Genomic DNA, 25,598 nt, shown 5'->3' on the forward strand with positions numbered 1-25,598 from the left:
TGGTATCTGGTTATATTATTGTCTGAAGTGAATATAAGCCGTTATGAAGGGTTGTGTTGTTTGAATGGGTGCAGCAGGTAGAGGCAATTATTGAGAAGGGGGACAGTAAATAAAGGACCCTGTAAACTGATGTAGACACAACAAATTGAGCTACAATTTAGTTACATGCTGCTGGTTACATGTAGTTAATTTGGTGAGACAGGTGAAGTGTCATGAATAAAAGCCCTGTGCCACACCATAAAAGAAACATCACGGACAGTAAAACTCTCAAACAAATGTCAAACTAATGCTGAAGACTTTGTAGTGGCTGTCAATGTAGACAAGTGGAGCCTTGGTGAAATCTTGATATCAATATCAAAAAGCAAAGACTACAAGAATACCATGGTTTATTGATCACACTGAAATGTACACGGCACTGAGCAGTAGTCTTGTAGTGTCATATAAACAGAAGCTGGTATTGGACAAGTACAAAAAAAACAGGCACTAAAATCAACACAACAGCCAAAAATAGTGTCTGACAGACAATAACTATGTAATAAAGTGTTTTTTGAAACTGAGCAGCATTTCTAAATCAGATTTTCATCAAGTCAAGGCAGCTCGGTGATGATCCTCCACAACATTCTGGCTCTTTTTATTGCACTGATTCAAGTCCGTCTTCTCCACCTTTCTTTAAACTACAATACTTGGATATGTTGACACGCATAAATACGTACCACAGGTATAGAAGTGTGTCCAGTCAGTACCTTATGTAAATTAAACACCATATAAAAAAACATGCCCCTGAAAGACATGAATAAGACCTTCATATTCAAAACAGTTGTTACACATCCCATCATTTGTGTGTTGTTGTTGTGCAGAGCTGCCTAGAACTCCCAGGAGTCCATCCACTTGAGGCCAGCCATGGCGCTGCCTGGCTCGTGTGCCAGAGGACCCGTCATGCCATAGGAGAGCGGATGGAACAGGTAGAAACTACAAGACAGGGAATGTGAAAATGTAATTTAAGATAAACACGTTGAGGTCCATGCTTTGTTAATCAAGTAAGATAAAAAAAAGATTTATCCTGCTCTCATGTGTGTACAGTAAATATGAAGCTACAACAAGGAGACAGATGAATCAGGATAAACAACAAGTAAAGGCTGAAAATAATCCATAACCAAATCTAACCAATTAACAACTTATATATTTTTAGTTATGAATGAAATGAGATATAATATGAGACTTCCTGTGATCTTGAATAAAATGGGGGATTTCTCTTCGTTTGAATATTCTTCGAAACATTTTGAATAATTTAATTACACAAGTTAACAAAATATATCACATTGGTCAAGTCGTTTTAAGACTTTTTTATGAAGAGTATTATATAATTATACCTATAATTTTATAGGGTACAGGTAGATTCTTCTTTCACTTTAAATAGAGCCAGGCTACCTGCTTCCTTCTACTTCCTGTTTCTCTGCTAAACTAAGCTAGCCACCTGCAAGCTTTAGTTTGAAAATGCATGGGTATCAGTCTCATTTTGCATTTCGGAACTAAGAAGGGAAAATGGGTATAAAAAGCATCTGTATCATCCCAACAACACATAAGGATAATAACACTTTTATGACATCATAAGAATAGACTACAATTAATCCGTCCTTCACAGTAATTACTCTACTTATTGCCTCACCTGTAAAGAACAGTAAACAGAAACACCATCTGGCCGCCTCTTTGTAGCCAATGAGAATAAGGTGGGCGGAGCAGCAGGTCAGTGTTTTCTAACAGGACGTCAAGTGTAACTCCTAAGAGAAAGAAACAATGATTAAACCAAAACGATATAATCACCATGACAACGTCTAAGCAATAAATAATTGAAGGAAGAGCAGCTTGGGCAGAAATATGAGAGTAAAAAATTGTAGTGATGAGAGAAACGTACAATTAAATACCATGAGATAAAATGTAGGCTTTGGCTAAATAAAATCAGTTTGTTCACATTTCAGTTAATCTGCATCATTAAAACGAGCCATGAGAAGTCACTGTTAGCAACTGTACCAATATGGATATCCACAACTATCACTGGATTAGTGTGACACTGATAAATCTTAAAAGCCTGAAAGTCCTTAAAAATGGAAAATTATCAGCTTCACGTGTCTTGATTAATCTCATGCAGCTTTTTGCTTCTAATCTCTTCCCCTGCATTGATACTTCGAATCTTGCTCCCAGTATGAAAACATCCGCTGTGTATGATGGAGAGGGATTTGGGGCGAAATGCACTTGTGGGATTAGGTACCTGTTAGCATGCTGCTGAAGAGCATGGCAGGGAAGTAGTGATGATAGTAGAGGACACGGCCCATAGTGAAGAAAGGTGCATAGTGAAGAATCCAACCGAGGAGAAGCAGGCCTCCTCCTCTCTTCAGAACATGAGAGTGCTCTGAAACACAGAGAGGAGAACAGATAATTTAATTACTGTTGAAATAAATTGTTTCAATGAATTGTCTGCTGCTGCAATCCTGCTCTGTCAATAATTATACCAATTCTTCTTTGGTCCAGTGTGAAACCTCTTTGGATGGCTACAGACGCCACCACCACCATGACCAGATACATGCCCAAACAGGCCAGGTTCATCCACCAGATCACCTGAAAACAGGATTCAACCATGAGGATTTGAATGTGCATTGATCAGACAGGGGCAACAACATGAAGAAGAAGAGACGAGCTTCAAGACTCACAGGGTTCCCCAGTAGGTAAACGCGATACTCGGTATCATTCACCCCTGAAAACCTCAGTCCCTTCACAGAAATAAACCCAGAACATCTGTGGTTAGAATAGTGAAGTACTTCATTTGAATTTAGACAAATATAAACCTTATTCACTTCACCTGGTAGTTGATGGGCCAATGCCAGGGTTTAGAGGTCATCTCATTGTCTTTGGGTTTCAAGCCACTGTTGCCCTGAAATCAACAGGTATTTATTTATAAATGTAGCTTTTGACAAAACACGTCCTTCAAGCACAGATTGATTTGCCAAAGGTTTCTTACTCTGATCATAACAATATGAGACTCCAGTAAGATCTCCAGGAAATGGGGCTTTAGCACAGACAGACTGATGTTGGGCACTGCAGTCAAAACATAAAGAGGCAAATATGTTGGTACGTGTGTGATATTTAAACATACAAGTATTTAAAAATTATGAAGGAGCACAAGTGATAAGTTTCATGTACATTTTGGATTGATGTGATCTTCAATGTTCCACTGAGAGCTCGGAGTTTCCTTCAGGTAGGGGCTGCAGGTCACCTCCTGCTGTTCCCAGCCCCTGAATGGAGACAAAACTTTTAAAACGATTTGACTCGTCCACTCACACTAAAGAATATTGTACAGAGGAAGGGGAAGGGGTTGAAAATTAACAGACTACCCCTTTAAGTCAGAGTAGTGGTTATTGCTTTTACCACTTGGGAAGAGTCTTGCCAGAGGAGAAAAGAACGCAACCGGTGGCTCGGTGACGAAAGCGGACTTTGCTGCGCAGCACCTTCACCAGGTCGCCCTTTCGACCTCCACACACCTCCACCTGCCACAGGTCATTGGCGTCTCCCGTGGCGTTCTACAAAAAAGAGCACAGATTCAGTTGCGTGATGGACTTAGACACATCAAAAACACAATCTGATATCATGATGTTACACTGTAGTTTTGAGTCTGTCAATTTTCCCCTAAAATTCCATCTGAAAATGTGTCTCTCTTTCTCTCTTGTTGGGTTGAACTCACTGTCCCATAGCCTGTAACCTGGAAGTGTTTCTTGGTCAGAGGGGCCTCATGGAGGTGACTATGAAGATTACGAGTTGTTCTGAAGGAGTGAAAAACAAACAAACAAAAGAAATACATAACAAAACACAGGAGGAGATTAATCATTTATAGGGATTAATTGTAACATTTCTTTTGTGTTACACATACTCTTTGTGCGCCAACTGAATGATGTCACCATGACGAACCAGATCAGGGGTCCCAGATTGAGCTTAACGAGGATAAACAAAAGAGAATAACAATGAGAGACTCATACATGACTTCATTATGATTTGTGAATGTTATTTGTTTCTCTTAACAGTAAATCAACCCAATCTTCTCACATTCGTTATGATCCTGCCTGTGAACGAGCCACAGATTGTTGTAGTCCTTGTGAAGATAGGCCGTCACCTGAAAGAATAAAGAATATTTTAGAATAAACAAAAAGCATCATGGGTATGAGCATGTTTAATTAGGTTTGTGAATGTGTCACAGCTAAACCTGTAGCCTGACCTGCTGCTGCTTTGCCCCCACTCCCTCTGGGTACAAGTGCCAGTGAGAGTGCAAATAGCCTCCAGCAATACGGAGGTTTTTCACAGTAATGGTGGAACCGTATGCCAGATCTAAGGAAACACAAAAAAGGAGGAAAACATCATTAAAACATGTGGCACAAGTACGGTCCATGGATAATGCCATTTAACAGTGGCATGAGAAGCTGACACCAGCCTGGTATGGGACTGAGCATAAGATGAACAATCAGCCACAATAATACCTTATATGCGGCTTAAGATACTTTCAGACATGTACTGAGGCCTAGACTTTCTACTGACATTTCTTGGAGGAGCTGTAAGTGAGAATGCAAATGTGAAAGTCAGTTGCTCCAGATATTTTCCCGAATCTTTCCTACTCGCCCCCTGGTAAAATATCTGGCAATAAGTGATATTGAAAGTGCATTATGATGATATTACTAACATATGACAAATACACAAATATCTCGGGATAAAATATGTACAAGACACCAACAGGGATGTCAGTTTGGAAAGACTGAGATTCCAAAACTTTTGGCGATAAAGGCAGACGCTAGTGTTGATGTGCTGTACACAAAAACACATAGGTTCTGCACGGACATTTGAACATCATGTTCTGCCTCCAAAGTGTTCTTTGCAGGCACCACCCCTCACCTGAATGTTCACTGTAATTGTGAAAGTGTCTGACTTGGATAATCTCCTTCTTTCAACAGCTTTTGTCAATCAAAAAGGAGACAGAAACTCAAACAACTCAAACAAAGGCAGCATGGAGTGGAAACATGTGAAGTTAGAGTAGCTGCAGAAAGGAGATCACAAAGCAGATAAACTAGTTCCTGGAAATTTGAACCAAGAACCGGCTGGATTTTTTTCACAATCGTCCTGGATCATGAGGCAAAAAAATTGATCCCTGGAGCCTGAAGTGGATGTTAAAAACCCAGCTAACCTGCTCGGATTGGAACGTGATTCCCTCTGTCCTGGATGACCAAACAAGCTAAGTCTCCCTCCTGAAACTCTCCTGGCTAGTTCTTTTTGCCTCTGGAAAATTCACCCCTCATGAATTGGAAGCTTCTTTCATATGTTTATTTAATGGACGGTTATTTGTTCTTATTTGGAAATTAATTTGTTTGCATTGATTACTGGATATTTTGGTCAAAATGAGTTCTTGGTCTGTTTATCCATCATAACTATTTGATTTGATTGTTAACTTGATTGACTCATTCAATTGACTATGTATATGGATTAACCAAATTGATTGTTTATGATTTATTTTTCTTTGAGGCCTTTTGTAGTTAGGTAGATAAGTTATCCGGCTTTACTCTAACACCGGGAGATATAAACATTTTGATGGATGAAGAATCCCTGTCTGGCGCCCAACTCTTATTTTTTCAAGTTAGAAAAGCTAGGCTACAAGCCCATCTGGTTTTTATCATCAATACTAACAGAACCATTTGTCTTTGATCTCATTAGTGTTTCAGTAAACAGTTCTGCAGCTACATTTTTAGCAACAAGTGTTTGGGACTCACACTCGGGCATGGAGGCGTTGTGCAGATTGTTCCCGATTAGACGAGACTGGAAGGCAGAACTAAAGAAACCATCTCCCGGTCCACTGGTGAAAGAGAACAATCATGACCACCAAAATAATACAGGGGATGACATCTGTGAGCTGAGGAAGGGATCACACTTTATCTGTTATACAACAATCAGACTCACCTTTTGTTCAGCACAACAAAGTGGATGGCAAATATCGTAACATAGAGGAAGAGAGGAAGTAGGATGAGGCCGAAAACACGAGCCAGGAAGTGCTTTGCAATGTTGACCTGGAGACATAAAAAGGAACACCGATGAGCTTCAGGCAGTAAATATCAACACTAACAGAATATAAAAACATGTTGTCATTTACCAGTGAGAGATTGAGGTCTCCAAGAAGCCTCCAGATGTCACTGACTGTGTTCAGACCAACCAGGAGGATGACGAACAGACCCACAAACTTCACCCCCAAAGCCCCAGCAAGGTTTACACCAGTCAGTACCAGCCACAGCCACCAGGAGGCAGTAAAAGGCCTGAGAGCAAAAGCCGACAGGAGTGATGACCATTCAACATTATAAAAAAGCCAGATTTGTTTCTATCAGAATATACTGGTGTTACTTTAAGACTGGAGTTAAAACTGATGTATCAAAAGCAACATCAATTTATTAATCCACAAAAATAAATACAGAAGTCCATCTTAATGAGACAGTCCAACAGTATTTCACAAATTATTATTTTATGAAAAGTAAAATTAATTGAAGATTAACAAATTTAAATGATCCAGAAATAAATCAAAAATAATCACCCACTTGTTAACTGTTGACCAGCGACTAATTGTTGACATTTCACAAGCGAAGATAGAAAACAACAGCTCTATTAGATTTCCTACCTGTGTCTCTGCTGGTTGAACTTGACCATGCTCAGCACTGCAGCCATGATGAAGAACAGGAGTATTGGGTCCAACAGGATGTACTGGGAGATGGTGATTGAGCCAGTGTCTGTCAGGATGGTGACATGAAGCACAAATTCATGCTTGTTCAACAACAGGACAAATACATGCTGCTGGACTTCTCAATACGCAGAGAGACATTTTTCTTAAGATACAAGACACTTAAAATATTCATCACAAAAGGTGTTTGATAAAACAAATGAAAACAATGAGGTCTTCATCTATTATTTGATAAAATGTGTACATGCTACAGGTCGTCTCCTTCAGATCATTACTCACCAAATATGAGCAGAGCGGCAGTGATGAGAGCTGCAGTGTGAGACTGAGACAACTCCAGCACTGTGAGGTAGGCAAAGATCGGGAGGAAGGAACCCAACACAGCACAGAACTGTTAGAGAAGGAGGAAGGACAGGACACATAAGCACTTAAAATACACGTCTATATTCACACAGCATTGTTAAAAGATGAGAAAGACACATTATTTATAGTGTGGAAACTAAAGATGCATACCGCTCTCATCCCTGCGTAGTTGTGGTGTTCGTATTTATCTCCAGGCTTTATGAAAGGAAAGGTGCCATCATAGCCACTCATGTAGCCAGCGAGTCCAATCAGCATCTAGGAAACAGTAAAGGAGGATAAACAACTTGGCCCATCCAAAATTTCTCCCTGAAAGAGAAATAACTCTTCGCCAGTAATAATCTTTTATCTAAAAACATTAGTTGTCTCTTTCTAATGTTATGATTCCATGTGAATAAAGTTGTATTAGAAACCTGCAGTCTAAAGTTCTTTGTGTGGACGATCAGGGTTCATACACATTTCGACCAATGGATTTCCCTGACTTTCAACTTTTTAAGTCGTTTGTTATTAGTTTGAGTTTGTGACCTCTCCCAATCTTCTGTAGCGATACATGTAAATCTCTACCCGGTTTTGCTGCGTTTCTGATGAAGCCAATGTGATGTGTTATATTTACACCCGAGGATTATTCTGCTGTCTTACTTTTCCAAGAGGAGGATGGACATCAAAGAAGAAAGTCCTGTTGATGTAGTAGCTGCCCATCTTTCCAAAGTGCGTCTCATCCCAACTGAAAACACACAAAATACACATCAGTGTGTTTACAAACACTACACAGCATTAAACCTGGAATCATGTGGGTGGGTTCACTCTGTCTCACCACACGTGGGGGGGCTCTGATATATTGTACAGACGTGTGGAGAAGGACAGACCCCCCACCAGCAGCAGCAGCAGCAGCAGCTGTCTGCCTGCAGCCCCATCACCGGGGCCTCCTCTGGGTGAGAGCCGGGCGGACGTCCCGTTGGAGGAGTGGGTGTCACCTCCTGAGGAGGGTCCAGCAGAGTGACGGGGCGAGTCCTCTGTCACAGACCCGGAGGAGACGACAGTTCTCCGGTTCCTCAGCGTGGACGTGTTCCCTGTCTGCTTCAACTGGGAGACGCATTCTCCTGTTGCCATGAGGAAACTAAACCCGGGATCAAAATGACCAGAGACACCTCGCTCCCAGGCCAGGTGACGTGTAGCTAATGCTAATTGAGCTAGCAGGACAAGCAGCCCTTGTTTAGCTTAGACATTAATAATGTTGGATAAACCTTCCCCACTGCACACATCATCAGCCACTGGGTTAGTCACATTGTCGCTGAGCCACCGGGACATTTCCATCAATAACTCACTCAACATGGCGTCTAAGTTTACACCTCAAACATCCAGTCCGGTGTGAAAACAGTTATCAGCCTGCTTGGGCTCCTCCAGCGCCTCACGTGCTATTCTTCAAACCGTTACGTTAACAGCGTACGGGAGCTCGAGTCCAAGGAGCGCGGAGGAAGCGAGGGGGCTTCTGGGAGATGCGTTCCATAGATCTATGACGTATTCCACCCGGATACACTAAGATAATTACACGTTTTCCCAGAATCCCTCTGGATTCTCTCCCGATTTTCAATGGGAAAAAAGCAGCTGGAAAAGAGACGGACCCGAGGACGCTGTGTGGCTCGATCTGGCCACTAGATGGAGGTGTGGTATAATAAATCACCTGTTCTTTCCCCCTGTTTTCTCTGAGTTGTTTTTCATTAAAAAGATATCTACAGCTCCCTGTAAGATTTATTATATTTACATGTGTTTATTTATTATTAATTATGTTATGCATCCACCAGATCTTTGGCTCTTGTCAAATGAAGTACAAATCTCAGGTTTTTCAATCCTCGCCTAGTTTGAATTTAATACAGTTATGGGTGCTGGTTTTTGCATTCAAAGCAAGTTAATAGTTTATAAATGAGGTAAAATTTGCTCCGATTCGACAAGCTACAACCTAAAATGCTACTTATAGGCTTTTTTATTCAAACAAATCTTAAATAATTCAACAACACTAGTATGTTAACCCAAACTTGTCAAATTGCATTGGAAACATTTTCAGTTTCGTCTTATTACCTGAATATATTTAAATTAAATTACTACATTTAAAGTGAGGGATCTGAATACTTCCTTCATCATAGCTACACACTATTGTACAAAACTGCTCCAAATAGAATACTGCTGTGTGACATGACTGTGTGACTACACACGGAGAAGGTGAAGTTTGTTTTTTCAAAGAAAAGGCTCAAAGAGAGAAGAGGTATTTTTTAATGTTTTTATTTTGATGACTGATGGCGAATACAGTCGAGAGGTAAACAAAATGAATGAGCAATATATTTTCCAATGAACACAGACTTACAACAAGAAATTTATCTGAAGTTATCTGTGTGTTTGAAAGGTTTTAAATATTGAAACGTTGTCCTAAGTGTCAGATTTCTGTTCCGCTTCAGGTGATGATATGAACAGTAAAGTACAGTAAAACAAAAAGATGTTGTGTTTGTACAAGGTGCGTCTGAAGATGATAATGCAGGTTAAGGGCACAAGTCTCGTCATCCTCTAAAGTTAGAATCAGACATTTTTACGTTCATGCTGAACTTCAGTCCATCAGACAAATAATGCCATAACTTTCTTAAACCTGAATATGAGAGACACAAAGGTATTAGAGGGAGTATGGAAACCAAATGAGTAGGCTGATACTGTCTATGATACATTCATGACCAAAGGATCGAACAGAGACTTGAAGAAATAATGTTCACAATTAATAATATTTAGCCAGAAAGTTGTAACGCAGAAGCCGGTGCTTAAATTTTCAATAGCGTCGTCTTTGTAATGTACTTGAAGAGACAAAATGTCTGTGGTTTGAACAGTGCTGCCACTTCCAAAAATATATATAATTCATTGTCTGCTCCACAGGGCAGGTTATACACACAGTTCCTCTAGTACAGTGTCAGCCACTCTCCTCCTCACACATAAAAAGATATGCCTTAAAAAAAAAAAAAAAAAAAAAAAAAAAAACATTTTTACAGACATGTATAAATCTACAAAGCTATAATGCCAGACTTTTTTTCTTACACTTTAATGTTTTACGTCAAACAAAATATTGGTTGTGCTACAATGCATTAAGAGAATAAGTAACAAAAATAATACATAGTACTAGATCTGTACAAAATAAACCAAACCTCTCCAACGAAGCCTTTTGTCTCTACGTGCGCTCAGAGATGCACATGTGGGAACAGTCTGATGTGAGGGAGTCGGAATCCTTTTGGTGCGCGGAACCAATCTAACAGTTAGAGAAACAGTGATGCCTGTGGATAATTTCAACTAACGTACCTTCTTATGGTTTTCTAGAATCAAACTTAAGTGGTGCATTGATTTGAGTATAAAACAGGTTAATACTGTTAAAAAGAAAACTAAAAATTGGGGTCAACAGCCGCACTACTTCATTGCTAATATTATGAAACTGGTATCAAACAGAGGAAGGCCGGTTATTGCACCTTTTTCAAAACATTACATAGATCATCATATACATCTATAGTCTCTTCATGTCCACGTACAGGCTGAAGGTTTGAATAAGGAGGTTTGGCTTTGCTGGCTTCACACTTCTTGGTCCAGAGATTCTTTCAACTTCAGCTCGTCGTTAATCGTGAAGTTCGGGAAGCCAGCGGCGGGGGAAAAGTTCCTTGAATTGGTGACGTTTGTAAAACCCTGGCGCCCGTTTAGTCCAAGGCGAGGGCGAATTACAACGGCTGAGCGAGACATTAGAGGTTTGACAGTGATGCAGAAGCTGTTTCATGAGTTGATTTCCTCTTCTACAACATCACCGCCCCACACTGTCTCCGAATCAATTGGTGAGACAAATAAAACCGAAGGGGAGCGAGTATGACGTCTGAAATTGTTTCCTTACTTTGCAGAGGCGAGTCATGGAGATGAAATAAATAATACAACAACAAAAGAAGAAGTGACAGAGAAAATAATGTGGAAAATAAATCTGTACGTCAAATTGCCTGGGGTTACTGAATAAAAAAACAATCAGTCTACAAAATCCCTTTAAGGCAAATGGATATCGGGTGAATATTAAATCCCATGTAATACATTCATTGCACTGTGTTCCTGGTCCTCTCGAATGTGTACGAGAGGGAAACGTGTGTGTTCTGTGCCGAATGTGTGTGTATGTGCGTGTGTGTGTGACTGTAGGGAGACGAGTTTGGACGTTTCAGTGTCACTGTTGGAAGTCTAGTGCCAGACCCTTCAGAGGAAAAGGCCACAGGGGTGTTTAAGGCGGTCTTTGAAAAAGCAGTAGAAGCCAGCGCTTCAACAGTCACTGTCTCAGTTTCCTGTCTCTCTAAGCCCCGACTCTGGGATCGTCGGGATGCATTTGTGCGGCTGGGCAGACTTCACGAAACCCGGCAAACAGGTGCACTTGTACGACCCCTCCGTGTTGGCGCACTCCCCGTTCTGACACAGGGGCACCTTGTCGTTGATGTCTTCACACTCGTTTATGTCTGCAGTGAAAAAAAGAGACATGAGGAGTTAATCAGCGACGGGAAACAGACGTCAGATTCACTTTGAGTTTGGTGATTTCAGTATTTTCAAGGGCATTGAATTGGAACATTTGCTCTTGGCATTTGAAACAGTCGGTTCATTTAGAAGCTGTTCTGCGGCATTTTGTCATCACGCGTGACCTTCGTTAGCAGATGAAGTTTGAAAGTCTAGGAAAAATGACGTGGTCTTGTATGTTTGAGTCTACATACATTTTTTTTCCAGATTCATATGAGGTCACTGGGACCTTTGAGCTTCAACCACCAAAATCGAGTCAGTTCATCTTTAAATCAAAGTGACAAGGTGACAACTTGTCATAATTTGAAGAAAGTCAAAGGCAGACTTGCGATATCATGTTCAAGAGGTCAAACACGTGTTTTGTGTGGCCACCAGGACCTTGACCCTTTGACCCTTGACAAGCAAAATCTCATCAAGTAATCACGGAGTCCAATTGAACGTGCCAAGCTTGAAAGGATTCTCTCGAAACGTTCTTCAGACGTCAGGTTCAAGAGGCCAACTCGATCATGACCTTAAAAACCTTTATTAAACTACTTTCCTCACCTCAACTTCTAAAATGAATGTGAAGGAAAAGTCCTAAAAGATTTCATAAAAACAAGAGAAATGTACAGAAAATGAACAGGACACTGTGTATTACTCTACACTAAAGTATGCATCTTTTGGGGTTTTGGATTGTTTATTAATTTAGTTGGAGAATTGAGAAAATAATCATTAGTTGCATCCCAACATGATTCATGACAACCCCATGTGCTGATACTTATTTTTTTAGAATATAGGACTAGAAGGTGAATATTAGTACGTTTAAAGGCCGCCAGCAGACGTTAGAGACGTGACCTCAGTTGTGCGCCTCAGCTTCATAGTGTTTTGGCCTCGTAATCGACGACACAGCCCGAGCTTGAGGCTGCGCTGAGGCCAAAGGTGAAGATCCTGTGACACAACAGCTACTAAATGCACATTTAAAGGAGATTGTTTAACCTTGTGAACAATAACAGGCGTTTTAAGTGTTTCCACAAAAGCTCAGATTTTGAATTTTCAAAGTTGTCTATGTTGTTGCGTAAGATCTCATCTTGTATATCTTCAATCAAGCATGCCGTCATGTTGCGTGTCGGCCGGATCGAGTCTGAACTGTACCTCCCAGCCATGGTGAGCACTGAACTGTTCACGATGACGGTAAAATTAACAACCCACTGGATTATGTTTCCCTTTTGGCCTTGAAGAGAATTTTTCCCCTCTTTTCAGCATGGGAGGTCTGATTGTACTTTCAAAGCAGCTGATCTCAAAGGACCCTTCCTCTGTTTATGTCATGTCTTGCTGGCGGTGATATTTATAAGAGGAGGCATGGCACGAGCTGCGCAGCTCCCACATGTTTCCACCGCGTCGGCATTCAATCACTTTCCTGGGGAGAATGGCCTTGGAGCTGATAAGGTTGTGTGCACTCAGAATATTGCAAACATGGCATTTCATTAAAACAAGACAGTCTCACTTTCTCACAAAGCAAACAGAGTACACTTAAACGATATAATATCTCTTGTAATACACCGGGTGGCTGGGATTCAAGGCCTCCTTACTTTTGGCAGCGTGCGACCTGGGAATTTCTGACCAAAGAGAAACACAATGGTTTTGAGGAGTTCACTGCTTTCCTTAGTTTCCCATAAAACGTAACCTAATGCAAGGTTGTCAAATTCAAAGCTTCTCCTTGAGCTTGATGATATACTACATGAAGAGTTACCTCACGGAAATGAATCCAAGAGCTCGCCCCCAAAAAGCTGGGATCTGAAGGGAGAGTTCAGTGCGGTTTGATTCGAAAACTAGATGAAATGAAGTGATTGATTCTTTATTGATTTGGGGAATTCCCTGAACATTTGAGTGTCCATGTGGGTGGTCTGCTGAGAAGAAAGGGCCCTACCTATACAGGCCATCTTGTTCAGGTCCAGCTCGTATCCATCAAAGCAGTCGCAGGTGTAGCCTTCTCGCACACGAACGCAGCGTCCGTTTTCACAGCCATTCAGGATTCCACATTCCTCCGCCCGGAGCCCCTCAAAGCCATCGTAGCGCTCTGATGTGAGAAAAAAAAACACATCACATTATTAAACAAGAAGCACTCTTATTCCTAACAATCAACAAAGTTTGATGACAAAGTTTTCACTGTGCAATTTGATACATTTTTATTAGCAATTTGAGAATCAATTATCGCTTCTTTATCCATCGTGGCATGACAATTGTGGGTGTTCTATTTCCTGTTATGATTGTCAGTGGCTGAAGGTCATAGCTTGTCTGTGTTTAATTCGCCAGTGCATTCATAAACATAACATTAGATATTCAAAAACATTCCAATGGACATATCGGAGATGAGAGGTTTAACACTTTAAAACATAATTCTGGTTCATATACTGAACAACGATTCTTTTTACTTGTCTTTACTGTGCCTGGTTTTGAAGAATATGCACCTGGAAATATTTACAAATATTGTTGACTTGAGATTGCTGGTTAAAGGCCATTGTTGATTGTTGTTATGTTGATTATAATATTATCAATATATTTCTTGATATATACAAATATCAGAAAATATAGGAATGCATAAAAAAAAGTATTCCAAAGTAATTTAGCACAAAAGTAGGCAAATTCCGGATTAAAAAAAACATAGGTGAGGAGTTTTGCAATACATTGAAGAACACAGATGTTGCCATAGGAATGAATACACCTCTGGTCGATTGGAGCTGTTCGTGGCGTAAGAAGGATGCGTTTACCCACCAGCGTAAGAATCCACTGGTCGTGGCTGCTGCTCCTGCTGACGTGGGATGGGGACACGAACAGACGGCTGTTGGACGCCGTAATCATTGTCGTTGAAGAGCGGAACGCCTTCAGGGAGATCATAGGGTCCTGGAGGGCTGCCATAATTGTCCCAGTATGGAGGAACAAAAGGTTCCTCTGGCTCCTCAACACCGTATTCATAACCCTGGCGCTCTCGCAGACTGTCTGCACCTCCTCTCCGGGCCAGGTTGCACATGATTGCATAGTCATCTGAACACAGCATCACACAGGAGTTATATGTTGGACATTAATAACAGTAATGTGTCAGGACAAAGACAATTATCAAACAGGGTCAGCACTGGGTCATTGGCATCATTCTTCTCACCAGAGTCTCTCCGGGGACAGAAGGCACACTGTCCGCTCCAGGCGATGCCGTACAGGCAGCAGCACTCGGTGTATGTAGTCCTCTGGCCCTGGAGGGGCTCTGAACATATGCTGTCCCCCTCCAGACGCTGCCAGCAGATATCAATGTGCACATCGTGATCAGGCTCAAGAGTTTCTGGGAAACAAAACGAGGAGGGGTCAATAAAAGTGAGCGAACACATCCAAACTCTTCAATACCATCGTGCACTGCAATGAAAACTCTGTACTGTCTATGCAGTGAGAAGGATTGAACTGAGCCTCACATCCTTCCACAAGGAAACTTTACACTTCAACTCATCTCACTTCTCAGCTGATGATCATTTTCAATGTTAAAAAACCAACAGGTTAATTTCCCAAAACAAAGACTGATCATTTGTTCTATAGAGTATCGGAAAATGGTAAAATAAATACAGATTATAAATTTCCAGAGCATTCAAATTGATTTCTCTGAATTGCTTAGTTTGTCTGAACAGGTCTAAAGATTTTGAATTTTTCCAATGAAGAGCTACAACCACAGAATGTTTTATTAGTAAATCCCTTCTGCGGTGGATGAATTTTGCATTAATCAAATGAATGCTTCCATCGTTTAATCCCTAAAAGACTCTTAAAAGAAAGCACCACATATAAGAAAAGTGTGTCGCACCCTCTGTGGTGTTGAGGCCGATGCAGCGGCGCCGGGTGCTGTCCAACACTAATGGAGGACTGCAGAAGCAGTTGAAGGAGCCAGCCGTGTTCACACAGGCTCCATTCTCACAGGCGATTTCAAATTTGCACTCATCATAATCTAAAAACACACATATGAGCACAAACATCAATCATCAGGGATATTTCATTACATTTCAACACATGAGTATAATTGATCCAATTTGACCACAAATGAGATTAAAAGATCTGAAAAATGTCACAATAGATTTTTAATGCGAGTCATTAAATCCGACAGAAGTTAAATATGGAGGATTGGTGTAGCTGCATACTTATAGATGGAGTAGAGTTAATCCTATTGTTACACAATTGTTTTCCAGTGCTTGATTTTTTTCTCACCCACACACTCCAGCCTGATGTTATCGTAGTAGAAGCCGGAGAGACAGTAGCAGGTATACGTAGAAAAGAGGTTTGAACACTTTCCGTTCTTACAAATGTCGGATCCAAACATCTCACACTCGTCTGCATCTGAGGGGGAGACAGACAGATTCACACCTTGGTGTTACGTAAGTGTTGAAATGAAAACTAACGCAACGCTGTTTCCAAAACATTAGCGCGCTGCCTGAGATGTCATCCACTCCACTTGTAAGAAGCTGTCTCACCACAATTGCAGTAATTAGTCAGGTATGCAGGTATCCCATTAAGCCTCGGCCTGCTGTTGAGGCAGCCTAATAAACACACTGAGGGATTATGGCTGTCTTAGAAGTTACCGCAGGTTGAAATAAAATGTTGCACCTTATATGTGCCAATGTCAAGTTGGTGAAAAGAGCTTGAGCTGCATGCTTATTACTACGACATTTCATTTCAAAACAGTGCTATAAAACTAAAATGATCCCTGTATATTTTGTCTCTGTTTCCGTTTTACTCATGACACATACCAGCAGTTATATCATGATAAAAAATACAGAATTTAACTGCACAACAGCTGTTAGCAAAGACAACAGGGTCAGCAATGCTTCTACACTAATGCCTGGGTCATGTGATAGGAGCATGACGAATCAGTGAAGACTATGTCGTGACCGGAGAAACCCAATCAGCAAGCGGCTCTGAGTGACTTCACCATTGTTTCCAAACATCTCAGTTTCTGCCTGGCCAGACTCAAATTTAGCCCGGAAGTATTTCAACTACATTTAAGTCAGCAGCATTTCTCAGTAATAACAAGTTTTCATGTATGAAAGAGAGAGTACCTATGTAAGGGCGCTGGTCTCCCAGAGCTTGTACAGAGGAAACAGGCAGAGGCAACAAGCCGCTGCCATGAGGACACAACTGGTTATAATCATCTGGAACAGAAAACATGGCTCTGTTAGTCAAAAGCAAAAAGAGTTTGAGACAAAAATGTTCATGAAGTCTGAATAGGGATCGTCCACCTCTTCCTGGGACAGGACAGGCGTGGATCTCGCAGTTGTCCCCCCAGCCCGCCCCCACCGTGCAGCAGCACTCCTGCTTGGTGGTGTTGCGAGACAGCACGTTGTCGCAGAAGTTGGCGCCATTCAAGTTGTAGTAGCACTCCTTCCTCTCATCAGCTGAGGGGGCAGACGGAGCGGCAGGTTTCAGGTCGATATCTGAGGAAGAAGGGCAAGGGAAGTGATTTTCTAGGCTCAGGGAGGTCAGAGGTCAAATGTCATGGTCGCAAAAGCAAATGTGGGGGTGGGGTTCACCACATTATGTTACAGTAGATCCCACATTTCACTTGTCAAGTGGCCTCTGCTCCTCATCCATCAGAGAGCGTCCACATGCCTCCAGCAGGTAGTGCACTACCCTGCCCTGCCACTGCTGAGCCTGCTCATTTGTCCAAAGGCATGGGCTCAGGCATTTTACCCTTAAGCTGCCGGCTTAACCAAATGGAAACACTGGCATGTGAGTCAACACCCCATTCACTCTCACATGATTGATTAACACACGTCGAAAGCAAACAGTGGAATGTGGCAAAAAGGTACACAAAGGCATAGCTGGGGTTTAGTGCCCAGGCAGGAGGAAAAACATCCCGGCTGAGGGCGCGCCGCTTGATAATGTAAATACGCCCAATTTGTGTACACATACGCCTATCAAGCTGGAGAGGTGATGGTATTTCCATTACTCAAAAAGGCCTGTTCTGTCATTCTGAAAATTGCAATGCACTAAATATGTGTAACCTCTGCACTTAAGATCATTTTATCACGGAAGAGAGCAATGTGTCTTCAGCACTAATTGCCCATAGCTACACCTTATCCATGTTTGTCTTGGTGGGGAAATGGGTTTACAGCCACTAGGGCCTCAGGGCATTTGCTTGGCTCTAGCAGAGGAGTTACTTAATCATTTGTCTGAGGGATTAGGCTAATACAAATTTTTGGAGGCAACCCACCCAACCATAGCTCCAGCCTATAAAACAAATGGAAACAGCCAGGTCCGAAAGAAACTGTAAGTGACGTGGAGTTAAGTCATGTCCACCTCTTCACCCTTGTTGTTTGGATAATGAGAGACGGCTCATTAAATCAGGGACAACTCCGTCTCCGAGAATTAAGTCCTGTGAGTCACTATGAGCGCCGGTGCTGCTCTATTACCCAGGGAGCGGCACTGGCTGGTGATGGGATCAAATTCCTCATTGTCGTTGGGGCAGATGCACAGGAAGCTGCCATCGACGTTCTCACACAGGGCCTCCCCGCACAGCGCCAAGCTCATCTCGCACTCGTTCACGTCTGGAAAAAAAGAGGAGAGGAGGGCGCCGGGTCAGTCAACGGGATCAGGCACGTACGCACACGTGCTCGACATGGTCAAGCAAAGGTCATGCTAAGGCGAATGCACGAAATCACATAAAAAGGCATATATTTCTTTATAGGGCACTTTAAAGCTGTACAATCAAATAGATAGATAGATAAAGATATAGAGAGATATATTTATATATTTATATAGAGAGAGAGATATACAGAGAGAGAGGGAGAGGGAGAGAGGAGAGAGAGAGAGAGAGAGAGAGAGAGAGAGAGAGAGAGAGAGAGAGAGAGAGAAAGAGAGAGAGAGAGAGAGGGACTGGATGATAGATAGATAGATGGATCTGAAAATGGGTCACATATAAAAACATAATTTTTCAGAATAGGGTGGGTGATTTTCAAAAACAGCAACATATCTTAAACAGGAATAAACACAGCTGATTAGCTCATTAATATGTGGCACTATTTTCAGCTGCACATTAATACAAATACACATTTACTGCCCTTGTCGGTACTTATAGCAGCAGGATGGACAATGTGTGTGATGGACTCAAAGTCTTACAGTGCGCCCATGTTTATCATAATGGAGCAACATGATGTGTTTTTAATAGCTCTGTGTGGTTCATATTGATTGGAGAGCAGTTAACACACCGACACATCTGCTCATGTCTCCGGGCGGGTTGGTGTAGGCCTGGTAACACTGGCAGTGGAAGGAGCCGGCCGTGTTCTCGCAGAAGCCGTGGTTCCCACAGATGGTCTCGTTGACGCACTCATCAATATCTGCAAGGCCCAAGCACACAGAGAGGTTAATATTTACAGTGTCAGTCGACACAACAGACTTCAGTAAACACGGCAACGCTTATCCAAAATAAACACCACTACCATTCCGAAACCTTACAATAACAACAGAGATGGCTTCCATCATAACATGAGAGACACAGTGAACAGATTAGACGGTCCATTAGGACGTTTTTCAAACGGTTGGTCCGTTAATTCAGGGAGAGTTACTCTCTCTGCGCCAGCTCAGGGTACGTGAAGGTGCTGTGGGCCTGGGTAACTGCATGTGGTGGAGTTTACAGCACAGGCAGCATCAGTGAAGAGATGTAACAAAGTACATATACCTTGTTTCTGTACATGTCTGTAACTAACTTTTACTCGACTATATAAATATATATTACCAATATCTGTGGGAAATTGGTCCTCTCTTACAATCAGCGTGGGCATATCAAATTAGACCCCGGCTCTAACAAGAGTGAAGCTGCAACAGCATAGACCGCCACGACTCAGCTGTAATGATGTAGTTCACAGATGCATAAGGGAGTTTGCTACAATCGGCAAGTACTTTTACTTTTAATAGTTGAAGTATATCTAAAACCAAGTATTTACTTACTTTTACTCAACATTTGTACTTTCTTAAGTAAAATGGTAAATGTTCTTTATTTATAAAGCTCTATTCTAGTCTTGATAACCACTCAAAGCCATTCACACACACAGACACACACACACACACACACACACAGACACACACACACACACACACACACACACACACACACACACACACACACACCTACTGTATGTGCAGCACTTTCCCTATCACACATCACTCACACACAGCGGGGGTTCTGGGTCTTAAAGACCGGAGGAGCCAGGGATCTAACCACTGACCTTCTGGTTAGTGGATGACCCGACCTGCCTCCGGAGCAGTCACCAATCACCCAGACACTTTAGAGGGAGATGTCTGAGAGTTGAGATTTATTCTGAAGAGGTTTTTGACAGCGTCCCAGTGAATCTGTTGGAACCCATTGAATGTGTTTGACAACAGCTGTAGATGTTCTTCAAAATCAAGAAGGATTCCGAGCAAACTTAACGATTTGATTATAGGTCCGACATGGTAGGTAGAAATTAAATGTGGCAGACGGCGGCTTGTAGTGGTTTTATTCTTTGCATGGTAATAAATCATAATGCAAGGTTAATAAAACCAGTGAAGGGACGCTGCTATATGTCAGAGTATGTGGAGACGTGCATATTGAGACTGTTAACACTGGACTATATAACAGCACTGCTGAGTCTCTACCACTCGCTGTGGAAAGGCAACATTTGTTAGTAATTTCTCACACACTAGATTTTGTATTTCTTGGCTTCTTCAGTGCAAGAGTTTGGCCCAAAGCTGATAACACTGGAGGACAGGTCTGATTATAATTGTTTACGAAAAAAAAACAGTCACACTTTGTGGACCTGTCCTGTGGTCACTTAAAACTTGCCACTGCTCAATGTTAACACAACTGTTCTCTGACAAGTTGACCGTCACGGTTTTGAGTTTCATTCAACCATTCATTCAATCAGTCCAGGCGTGAGTACATGTTCTAAGGTCAGACGCCGACTCTCCCTCACCTGCCTGCTGTTCCTGGCAGCGGAACCACCTGACCTGCTCGTCCTCGCCACTCACCTGTTCTCCATCACCTCATAAGCTCCGCGGTGTATATACACAACCGTCACTCTGTTTCCACTCGCTCGCTGCCAGATGTCTCTGTGCCATGTGTCTTAGATTCCCAGCACTCTCTGTTCCTTGCCTGCCTGATCATCCTGATCGCGTTTTGGATCTTGCCTCTGTCTTTTGGATTTTGGCTCGTTCCGACCTTTTGTACTTTGTTTGCCTTCTTGGATTTTTGTGTTCTTCTTTTTTTTTATTAAACAAGATTCTTTACTTGAACATCTACCTCCTGAGCAGGGCTCTCGGGTCCCTTTTTCTGAGAACTGTGACAAGTTCAAAGTTAGTGCGGAGCCATAACTGATGTTTTTATTTAGATTTGAAGTTCCCCTGAATTCCACTGTGTTGACTTGTCAAAGGACCAAAAGGCTTCTCATCTGTTCCTGTGTCGCTGTGGTTAAGCAGCTTTTCCAGATAATTTGTAGAATTAAAAATGTGTTAAAGTTATGTTAGAAACAACATGTTGTTCTTTTTAGTTATGGAATAAGTTACTCAAAACTATTTTTGCCACTTATGTAGTCACAGTGAGTCAGTGCTTGTTTTTTCTGTAAGTCATTAGGTTGTGGATGTGATGACAAACAGCTCTATTATTCCACATGCGCTCATGATATTAGAGAACACACCACTCTCTGTTTTGTAATAAACATAATTGGATTTCTTTTTGTTGACTTTAGTTTCATAACAAGCCTCTGTGATCATTCCATACAAAGTTTCCATAACTAGTAAAATTCACTGGAGCAAAGGTTTAGAAAAACTCGAAGGACCTATTTCAAATCTGGAAAAAAATCAGACAGTGAAATCACAACAACTTGAATATTAGAACAGAATTTGACCCGTTTCATTTGACAGCCTCATGGAGCTCTCTTGGACTTAGAGTGTTGTTCAGGCTGTAATTTTCTGCGTGAATCGTCCAACCCCATGAGAAAACTAACAGAACCCTGAAAGGAGTCTGATGTTCCTTTACAAGCACGTGCAGTATTAAAAAATCACATAGATAGACCAGCCAATGTGACCGAAAACCAATCCTAACCCAAATATCATCTCGAAATTCATGGTTTAACGGGTCCTGACAGGCTTGGGTTGGATATGTCTGCTCAGTTAAGAAAAAAACTTAGATGGCAGATGTTTAAAAGAAACTGATTTTCTGTCGCTCACATGTTGTTGAAACCAGTTTTATTTTGTCTCTGAGCGCTCATGACGTATTCATTTAAGAGAGGAAGGAAGAGGGCCAGAGAAATCATGAGCCATTTGATTTGACAAGGTCGCTTAGCCATGGCCTTGTCGTCCCCTCCAACACAGACAACCGTTTTCTCACGCCTGCTGGGGGACAGTCCTCTGTCAGTGTCTCTGTCTCTTACATACCTCATGGGTCAGAGACAGGGACTCCCACTTGCTAATAAAACTGCAGTGACACAAAAGTCTTTGTCATTTGTCAAATCTTTCACAGAAAACACTGACAAGAGACAGAATTGCTAGAATAGACTTGTGGGCTCAGATGGCAGCGAGAGAATAGAGGGGGATTGGATGGAGACATACTGAAAACCACCAACCCTTCAGATTAGCATTTTTATAGCTGTGGAGAATAGTGCGGAAGTGGCGCATTTGAAAAAAACATTCTAAAGAAGAGTTTTCGCAAAACTTTATCAAGACTCAGAGCATAAAGTGACGGGTATTGTATATCTGGGTTTGAAGAACATTTCCTAAAGTGTGAAGCACTTAAGTAGCGTTAGGAATGTTGGAATGGCGGCGACCACCAGCTGTGAGGTCTGAGAGGAGGGCGATGAAAGCGCTTCGGAAATAGATGAAATAATCAGTGTCTGCAAGCGGTTTTTCATTCATGTGTAACATGGAACAAAATCTGGTGCAAAACCACATGTTGTGATGAGATGCAATCAAAGTATCATCCCAGGGAGGAATGAGAACATGGAGCATAAATTCCATGTTTTTTTGAATTGCCTTTGTTTTGCTGTGTATGTAGTGTTTGAGTGGCAGCGTTACTTAATCAGCATTACTTGATCGGTCATCCTAGCAGAGAGTCAGCTCGCTTCATCACGGCTCTAATGGTTTGTGGGGGGGAAAATGAATAATAGAAAATGAGATAACTCCAGCAAGAGCTCATCTCACACCAGCAGGACGTGGGATTGCCTTTCTAAGTCTTTCCATGGACTAATGACTTACATTAGGACCCATACAGCACTGGGAATTACAGGTTTGGGGGGAGTTCAGCTGGATAAGGGGGGGGATAGGCATGACACTATTGGCAACCTCTCTTTTGAGTGGACCCATATGCAGAGGTGATTTCTCACCTGACTGGAAAGAGATGAGTTGGGGTATTTGTTTTCAGGGAAGAAAGTTTATGGGCTTTATCTGGTGTTGGATCTACAACCTGGCCAGCCCCTCAGGTTAACTGTTAAGAGGATGTCAACCTGTCACGTCGAGTGAGTACTTCCAAGAAAAAAAACGATATCTTACATCTGGGCAAGAGAACGAGCAAGAACACACACACATGGTGAAGTCTTTAGATTTCTATATGTTTGCAGGGGTGGGAGGTTGGCAAGAGTGTGACCGCAGACAATTTCCGCTCTCGGGCAAGTCTTATTAAAGACAAGGCATAGCTCGAGGGGATTTATGAGCTCGATGGTGAGTCAAAGCTAAAAACGAATGACCTGGGAATACACACATCTACACATACACAGGGTTCACAGTATGGTATCATGGCAGGGCTGAGCGCGGACCTCAGAGCACAGTTGCTGCTGAAGCGTTGCTGCGGGGAAGAAAAAAAAACCCAGTTTTTCCCCTTTGTGTCATGGCCTCTAAATCTAAATGAGTGTTGCGAGTGGAGCCAAAGACAACCGCTGCCCCTTCGAAGGTCAGTGAGTAAAAATAAAACAACGCCCCTCACAGAAACTGCAAATTACTGCGTCTGGCCCTTTCTTAAATATTTGATGATTTTTACAAGCAGACAAAAATGCCCCAGAGTAACTGAGCTCCCTCCGTAGACTTTTATTGGGGTGACGGCAGCATCTCCCACAACTTCCCATCGTGAGGTGAAACAAGCCGCTATTGTGTGTAGCGTCGGGCTTCTGCGGCTACGAGGGCTGGGTTTCAAACCGGGGGCTTTGAGTCAATAATGAGAAGTGCAAGTGTTTGTTGTGGGTTCTTGAGAAAACACGAACAGCTGGCGTCACGACGTAGCAACAGGGAGAGGGTGGTCAGATGTGGTCATGACTCACTGGGATGAGTTAAAATGGGAGTTTTTGCGGCAACATTGGGAATGATGTGAACGTTTTTTTCAGGCAGGTCCCATCTACAGAATCAATCATGCTCCACAGGACATGTCAGGAAAGATAATGTGTGAGTTACAGCATGTAGCAAGCCTGTGGAAGTCATTGGCCCCTAATACAGTTATCAGGGACATATATTTAAAATCACACATCGTTATGTATAAGTAGATATAGAGGAGCAGAGGTGAGCAGCTGGTTTCAATCTGCCCTTATCACCCTACAGGCCCCTGCACTCTACAGCTGGTGCCAGACAGACAACATCATGAAGTGCAGTGAAGATGAGGGCGATGGTCCGATCAGTCACTGATCAGCGCAGCGGCAGCATGTTCCCGCCTGATCTCCATCTGTTGATTGTCCAATAAAAACTGTGAGGTTACATGAAGCTGCACTCAGCTCTGTGCGCTCGTCTAAGACCGTTACAGTCCCCGGTTCTCCAATAGTAACGCAAACAGACGAGTGAGGACGCAAACACTCCCCACAGTTAAACCACATGCACACACAGTCGCGCACTGTCGCACACACATCATCCACAAACACCCACAGCTTCCAACACATCATTCCAATCTGATGCTCTCAGGCTGCTTTCCTGACTTGGCTTGTCAATCTGCGATGACTGTTTGGATCCCGTCTCAATGTGAGGAAAATATTTGGCCTGGTGTTTACGTCTCCCATAAATCCAACTTGCTGCTTTATGATGCTGTGAAAGCAACAACGACAAGCTACACAGTGCTGGGAAATAAAGAGAGATAAACTTACATCCTTGTGCAACAAACCACATTAATATTACAGGCTCAAGGTGTCTAATCCTGCCAGTAAACACACTGTAAGGCTTCATGTATTCTGGAGCTTGTGGGGATGAGTCTGTTGTTGCTGGCTGGTTGTGGGTCCAGATGTAGCACGAGTACAAACCCAGCCAGTCAACCTGTGTGAGCGGGCTGCTCCATGGGGAGTACAAAGAAGTAAGGGACCATATAAGCTGGCCTGACAATCCTATCTCTCTCTGAAATGAGAACAGTGGTGATCAGGTTCCATCTTGTGTCTCTGCCAGAACCACTCCATTTGCCTTTTTGTCAAGAGAATGAGACCATTATCGGCTGCTGCATTGACAGTGCACTCTTTTTTCTAAAGTGCCCCAATTTCAGGGGCCACTTCTCCTCACATCCCCCCACGGTCTCTGGTGCAGGAGGACCTCGAATACCTGATAGCTTTTGATTCAAATCGGCCTCTTTGTGTCGCCGTGCCAGACAGATAACATTATCTGTGCACAAACACAGAGCCCTGAAGAGCAGAGTGGTGAGTTGAGGCTCCTCTCTACTCTCTAACTCTATACTCCACGGTAAATGGATCAAATCAGGGTACATGTATGATACAAGCCCGAAAACAGCTAGGCTACAAATTCTTTTCTTAACATAATCGTGTGTGCTAGTCTTTAACTACATGTGGTTTGACCGCTCACCACAGTCTTTGGCGTCTTCTCCCTCGAGGCCAGGCTGGCAGCCCATGAAACACCGGTAGGAGCCAATGGTGTTCTCGCAGCGCCAGGTACCACACACTGTGCTCCCAAACTCCTTGCACTCATCCTTGTCTGTGAAAAGACA

The 25,598-nt window shown here is 42.4% G+C and overlaps 2 protein-coding genes across 2 annotated transcripts in view; both read right to left on the reverse strand.

Moving 5' to 3' along the window:
• Positions 1 to 369: 369 nt before the first annotated feature.
• Positions 370 to 8,606, reverse strand: LOC133962308 (protein O-mannosyl-transferase 2-like). Its single transcript, XM_062397855.1, has 21 exons — positions 7,923 to 8,606; positions 7,748 to 7,832; positions 7,262 to 7,366; positions 7,031 to 7,139; positions 6,692 to 6,800; positions 6,176 to 6,335; positions 5,986 to 6,092; positions 5,799 to 5,881; positions 4,262 to 4,371; positions 4,093 to 4,159; positions 3,920 to 3,980; positions 3,734 to 3,812; positions 3,421 to 3,572; positions 3,196 to 3,287; positions 3,014 to 3,090; positions 2,855 to 2,926; positions 2,706 to 2,765; positions 2,508 to 2,613; positions 2,267 to 2,407; positions 1,667 to 1,778; positions 370 to 969 (listed from the first exon to the last, which is right to left on the reverse strand). The coding sequence occupies exons 1-21, from the start codon at positions 8,216 to 8,218 to the stop codon at positions 864 to 866; spliced, it is 2,289 nt and encodes a 762-aa protein (XP_062253839.1). The 5' UTR covers positions 8,219 to 8,606; the 3' UTR covers positions 370 to 863.
• Positions 8,607 to 9,369: 763 nt separating this feature from the next.
• The window catches only part of LOC133962061 (latent-transforming growth factor beta-binding protein 2-like), an 83,727-nt gene continuing 67,498 nt past the window's right edge, over positions 9,370 to 25,598 (reverse strand). The window contains exons 31-41 of the mRNA XM_062397498.1: positions 25,457 to 25,585; positions 18,877 to 19,005; positions 18,082 to 18,216; positions 16,909 to 17,103; positions 16,729 to 16,821; positions 15,881 to 16,009; positions 15,483 to 15,623; positions 14,802 to 14,975; positions 14,417 to 14,686; positions 13,572 to 13,721; positions 9,370 to 11,610 (exon numbers count right to left, since the gene is read on the reverse strand). Coding sequence (XP_062253482.1) covers positions 11,435 to 11,610; positions 13,572 to 13,721; positions 14,417 to 14,686; positions 14,802 to 14,975; positions 15,483 to 15,623; positions 15,881 to 16,009; positions 16,729 to 16,821; positions 16,909 to 17,103; positions 18,082 to 18,216; positions 18,877 to 19,005; positions 25,457 to 25,585 — 1,721 coding nt within the window. The 3' untranslated portion in view covers positions 9,370 to 11,434. The remainder of the gene's footprint in view (positions 11,611 to 13,571; positions 13,722 to 14,416; positions 14,687 to 14,801; positions 14,976 to 15,482; positions 15,624 to 15,880; positions 16,010 to 16,728; positions 16,822 to 16,908; positions 17,104 to 18,081; positions 18,217 to 18,876; positions 19,006 to 25,456; positions 25,586 to 25,598) is intronic.

The sequence above is a fragment of the Platichthys flesus genome, chromosome 10, assembly GCF_949316205.1.
Source record: "Platichthys flesus chromosome 10, fPlaFle2.1, whole genome shotgun sequence".
NCBI lineage: Eukaryota > Metazoa > Chordata > Actinopteri > Pleuronectiformes > Pleuronectidae > Platichthys > Platichthys flesus.